Consider the following 5,532-nt stretch of genomic DNA (forward strand, 5'->3'; position numbering starts at 1 on the left):
ATTCATATTTCATGTAGCTAAAATTTTGATGCCAGAACAAAAGTATGAGAAGGCATTCAAACAAATACACTTGAACCTCATAACGAAGTCGAAGGGGCCCGGCAATTAGTTCGTTATAGCCTGTGTTGACAGAGCTTCCAAAGAGAATCGTCATTCCTTCATTATATGCAGTACTTCATTAGAAACTGTTTCGTTATAACAAGGTACTGGCATATCTGAATTTCAAGTAGGAGTGTTAAAAAACTAGCAGGGCGGTTATGACTATGTAACGCAAGATTCAGCGATAGCTGTTTAGACGTTTAGTTATAGCTGTTTAAGACGTTTAGTTTTGGAGATATTTTGAGGTAGAAAAGATAGTCACCTCGTATCGCAGTGGTGTAGTGGTCAAGTGATGCACCCCTGCACTGGCAGGTGGCTGTTCCAAACAGAGCCACTCGTAGGCTTATGCGACCCAGGTTGACCGTGATGCAACGCGAGTGCGTTAATGACCGGTGGGTTAATGACGGTGTCATTAATGCACCCACTGGTTACACCGCCGACGCCGGATGACTACGACGCGCAAGCCAGAGACTGGTGCCTAACAGCTATCGCTGTAAAACTTTGCCAAGTGTAAACAGTCAGAAATTGCCATAACTTTCATGTATATCCGAAGGTCATTTAAGCATTAAGTTACGCTATTTCTAACGAATTTTGGCATTGCCTCTTGGGGTGTTGAGTATAGAAGTGAGCTGTTCTCGCATTTACACTACCATCTTTAGAAAACAGTCTGCAGTGGATGGTTTAGGATGAAGCTTCCTCATTCAAATGAAAAGCTGTTGCAAGAATGGCAAGCAGCGTTGGCATGCACAACATGGGCCTGCCCTGCACGTGTTGTCGTTTAAGGCCCTCTCGCGAGACCAAACTGCAGGAATTTTACACTTTAACTTCCTTTCGTAAGCTGTTTAGTTGAGCTGTAAATAGACTGCATATTGTCAACTCCTGATGAGCTTCGTTTAGTGCATTCTTCAGTGCAAAAATGCACATGAGCCCCAGCATTCAACATATTCAAGTCTTGGTAAGAAACACAAATTGTTCCTTAAATTTTCTTGCATAGTCCGATGCTACGCATTTGTAGCTGCTCAAGCAAATTAAAGTTAACATTTGGCACATTTGTGGCACATAAAATTCACCAGTAAAAATTATTTCTGTGCAGGTATTGCCTGCATCTTCAATATTTTGCCAACAGTTCATAGGGGAAGATTTATGATCCATAGAATTCACCAGCAAAATTATTTATTGCAAATATTGTCTACATTTTCAATATTTTGCCGACAGTTCCTCGAGAGAAGACATTACCTTTTAACTGTGGTCGTAATCAGCTTCTGCTTTTAATTTGCTTTTCACAGCCATTTTTGTGCTTGTCATTACAATGATCTGCTCTTGCTCCTTGAGGCCCGAAAATTCTTTTTTTTTAAATTGGGTGCTGTAGTCAGATACAACCCAAGAATGCAGCGGCAAATGCTCCTGAAAAGAAGGGCCTCCAGGCAATGGCGTCTACCAATTCCCAGGACGTCATGGTTAATCCCTTAGTGTGAAATTGCAGGTGGCTGTCAGATGCCTCCTAGAAATAGGATTAACCACATCATCACGACAATTAGCTGTTGCCATTGGCTGAAGGGTCTCCTTTGAGGGGCATTTGCCACTTTGTTTTGGAAAAAGTGATATGCCCCGAGCTTCTGGATGAGAGCTTCTTAAAATGCCTTGTTTTTAGCATATAGCTATAACAGGTTCACTGCCTGCATTTCCTGCTGTTTTTTACTTCCACGTGCGGTTCAGCTTAGAATGACTCCACTGTGCCTAAAATCACATTGCAGCACTGTGTGCTTCATTCTGTTGCTGGTCCAATGCCAAGAGTGACTTGCCCACTCACGCATAAATGTGCACTGAACACTTCTTATAGCTTGATGGCTTGTTAACCTCGCAGGGACCAACACCAAGCCCGGGCAAGGTGACAACCAGAACACAAAGTAATTGCTTTGGAGTGAGGGGAAGCAATGTTGTGGTGAATGAAAGGGCTTTTTTCTTGCAATTAAAATGCATGCCTTGGGTACAAATCTGCAGATGCACCCAACTGTTTTGAGTTTGGCTTCCACGCACCTTCATCCTCACTGTAGAGTGGACGTGCTTGAGTACGCCAGTAGGGAAAGTTCCAAGCCAGCTTCCTTGTACAGTGTGTAAATGCCTTTAGCACGGCCATTCAGTGCACCCTTCAGGCACTTATTAAATGCAGTGCTAGCATGTGCTCAAGTAATGGCTGCTGTGTGGTGAAAGACTGCTGTGCAAGGCAAATATCTTCATTTAAACTTCTCGCTTCCTGTGCTAAAAGAGCAAAAGCATTTTTGCGAAATCAGAACTGAGGTAGAGATATACAAAAATCCTCTCCCAGCAATTGTGGCATCATATTGTGCATGTCAGAGCCAGTACACTTCAATTTGGCTGCTGAAGTTCTTGATCCTATGAGTGCAGCAAGAAAACACTCATTTGAGGTGGATGCATATCCAAAGCAGATAAACCGCTTCTTGCCACCTTCTTCCAGTTTGTTGCAGTGGCTGCCTGGAATGTCTGTTAAACTGCCAATATGCTGCCAATATACTTCCAGCATGCCTTGGCCTGCTCCTAGAGGAAAGAACCCACCAAGGAAATTGTGGTCCAATAAGCAACACCATATATTACAAGTGCTTCAGAAACATCGCAGCTGGGGGCACGCATTTCCACTTGGTGCCACTTGGTAGGTAACACAGATGCTCGTGTGCTGCCTTAGAGTTGCAAAATCACGGAAATCTTAAATTAACAAAACACTTTCACTTGCAGTGCACAGGACACACAACACACAAGCAGTAGTACAAAGCCGACTTTGCTCATTGACAAATGATATTAATTTTCCTGGGATGTGAATGTTTGAAAAACACATGCATCCTAACATTTTGCTTGGCTGGAATGAAGCTGAAAAACTGAGACGTGCCTCGCTGCCAGTCGTGTGATAACTTATGCACAAAAAAAAGAGAACTTTTAATCTTGAGCCATATTTAAGTCAGTTATGTACTTCTGTCTCGAGCTCAGACTGCAAACCCTCAACACCAGATGTGCATGACACATCATTTAGGTTCTGGCCACGCCCAGCAGTCTGTGCACTTTTATTGAGGTCCACCTGTCAATAAGCTTAAAATAATGCCTACCGGTTTCACCTGACAGCCCTCTTTTCCTTGGGTGCAGCAACCAAATGTCATCCAGCAAGCTTTGAAGGCATTAATGTATTTGTTTTCCATGGACAGAAATAATAAGGGCTTTTATGGCAGAACACTTTTAATGCCTTCAGCAGATTTATTTTTAAAAATTGCCTTGTCACACCTTGGTGCGGGCAATAAATGTAAACTCAACATCAAAAGTTTGAGGCACGGAGGCATGCAGATTGCGAAAAACTTAATTTTATGGAAGCCATTGCATGTATTCTGAGATTAAAACCTGCAGTCTATACTCTAGGGCAGCAACTCTGCACAGCCCCTGTCATTTTCAGACTAGCTGCCCACGGTACACGGAAAAAGCGTTTTTTGCAGACACATGTTCCCTGCAAACTTTTGATGCTGAGTGTTCAACTGGTTTGCACATTATGCCATGGACACCATTACGGTGCTCCACACAGAGCTTCTGCGGTGAAGGTGGCAATAAGCTGAATCTTGCAACTTGTTCGAAGTGGAGTGGAAGCTTGAGTATGAGGCGGCAGCTTTCACAAGTGTGCTCTTGTCACACATTCAAGACCAAACGACAATGTGAACCACATGGGCCTGGAAGCTGTTGCCTACAGCACACAAGTTGTGAGACTTTCAACGTGCTCCGGGCTCGCCAACATAGTGGCCACTCCAGCACTGGTGCACATCATCTACAGATAAGAATTGTTGGTGACCATGGATAACTATAAACATTATATTGTCAAAAAGAAACCTGTCAGTTGTGACGTTTGTAACAGTATTTAACAAATCTAGAAGCGAACTTGACCAAGCTGCTGCTTAAGATGCAAAATCACGCTAAGTGCAGAACAGTTTTTAATTGCGGCGTCTTGACAATCTTATGTCTGACGTTTCGTGGTGTTGCTGGCGTCTTTTCTGTCCTCGTCGTCACTCATGTACTCTGCCAAGTTGTCCCTGGACGCCACCTCTGCCTCGACCTGCACTGTCTTCACAGGTTTGGCAAGGTTCTTGTAGATGGCCATTGCTTGGACCACTGAGGACGACACGTCGCCAGTATTGGCGGGAAGGATGATGGTGTTCCCTTCCTTGGCAAGACTCTTGAATGCCGTCACATACTGTTCGGCCACCAAAAACGACGCCGCGTTGGGCCCAACTGGCTGTTGCAATGAGCCTGCAATCCAGTCAAGGGCCTTGGCCTTGGCCTCAGCTTTGGCCAACGTGGCGGTGGCCTCTCCCTGCGCCTTGTTGATGAGCTCCATCTTCTCCGCCTCCGAAGCGAGGATGCGCGCCCGGCGCTTGCCCTCGGCCACATTGATATCGGCTTCACGGATACCTTCAGATTCGAGAACGGCGGCCCTCTTCTTCCTTTCGGCCTCGACCTGCATCTGCATCGCTTCATGCACCCTCTGCGGCAGGCGGATGTCGCGGATTTCGTATCGTAGGCAAACGATGCCCCAAGCGCCGCTCGCCTTGTTGATGGCGTCCACGATCGCAATGTTCAGGGACTCACGCTCCTTGAAGACACTGTCGAGCGCTATCTTGCCCAGCTCTGAACGCATCGTCGTCTGCGCGAGCTGTGTGATGGCGAACTCCGGGTCCTCAACGCCGTAGCTCGCTCTGTACGGGTCAACCACTTTCAGGTAGAGGACTCCGTCGATGTTGAGCGTCACGTTGTCCAGCGTGATAGCAGACTGCTGCGGAATGTCTATGGCTATTTCCTTGAGGGACTGCACATAACGAACGCGGTCTATTATGGGCAGAAGCAAGTTCAAGCCAGGCTCCAGGATCCGCGAGAATTTGCCCATTCTCTCGACGACCCATGCCTCTTGCTGAGGCACAAACATGATCACAGTGTTGATGGGAGTAGTGGACCTCTGTCGCGCGCAGCGGCCGGTCGTGGATAAAGCGGTGCGCAGAAGTGTCCTGCTGTACGTTGCTCTAGCCAGTGAATACATGCTTGAGAGCTGTTTCAGCAAAAAATGACGGTTTTAACAGCGCAGATGTGGGCTCAGAGGGTCACCGGTAAAAACATCACGCTGCAGAGAGCAACTTTTCTTGCTTGCACAAAGTTGTTGGTAGTGAACTCCCATTGCGCTAGTAAAAGCGGGAATAAGAGCAGTAAAAAATGCAGCTTGAAGCTAATAACATTAACCGTGTTTTGGATATTTAGTTTTTCTAGTTTATAAATTTAGACGCGCTATAGTACCCCTCACGACAGCCTTGTTTGAGAAAATAAATTTTCTATGATCGCCGTGAATTTAGCCGAGCCTGTAGCACCGGTCATAGGCACCGGCAGGTAGGAAACGCT

General features: G+C 45.9%; 1 protein-coding gene across 1 annotated transcript; it reads right to left on the reverse strand.

Annotated features, from left to right (window-relative positions):
- Window positions 1-4,061: 4,061 nt before the first annotated feature.
- Window positions 4,062-5,311, reverse strand: Stoml2 (stomatin like 2). Its single transcript, XM_077654337.1, has one exon. The coding sequence runs from the start codon at window positions 5,177-5,179 to the stop codon at window positions 4,103-4,105; it is 1,077 nt and encodes a 358-aa protein (XP_077510463.1). The 5' UTR covers window positions 5,180-5,311; the 3' UTR covers window positions 4,062-4,102.
- Between the last annotated feature and the right edge of the window lie 221 nt (window positions 5,312-5,532).

The sequence above is a fragment of the Amblyomma americanum genome, chromosome 2, assembly GCF_052857255.1.
Source record: "Amblyomma americanum isolate KBUSLIRL-KWMA chromosome 2, ASM5285725v1, whole genome shotgun sequence".
NCBI classification, from domain to species: domain Eukaryota; kingdom Metazoa; phylum Arthropoda; class Arachnida; order Ixodida; family Ixodidae; genus Amblyomma; species Amblyomma americanum.

Bases quoted from the DNA above. Each gene is read 5' to 3' on its own strand.
- Stoml2 (XM_077654337.1), bottom strand. From the start codon at position 5,179: ATGTATTCACTGGCTAGAGCAACGTACAGCAGGACACTTCTGCGCACC.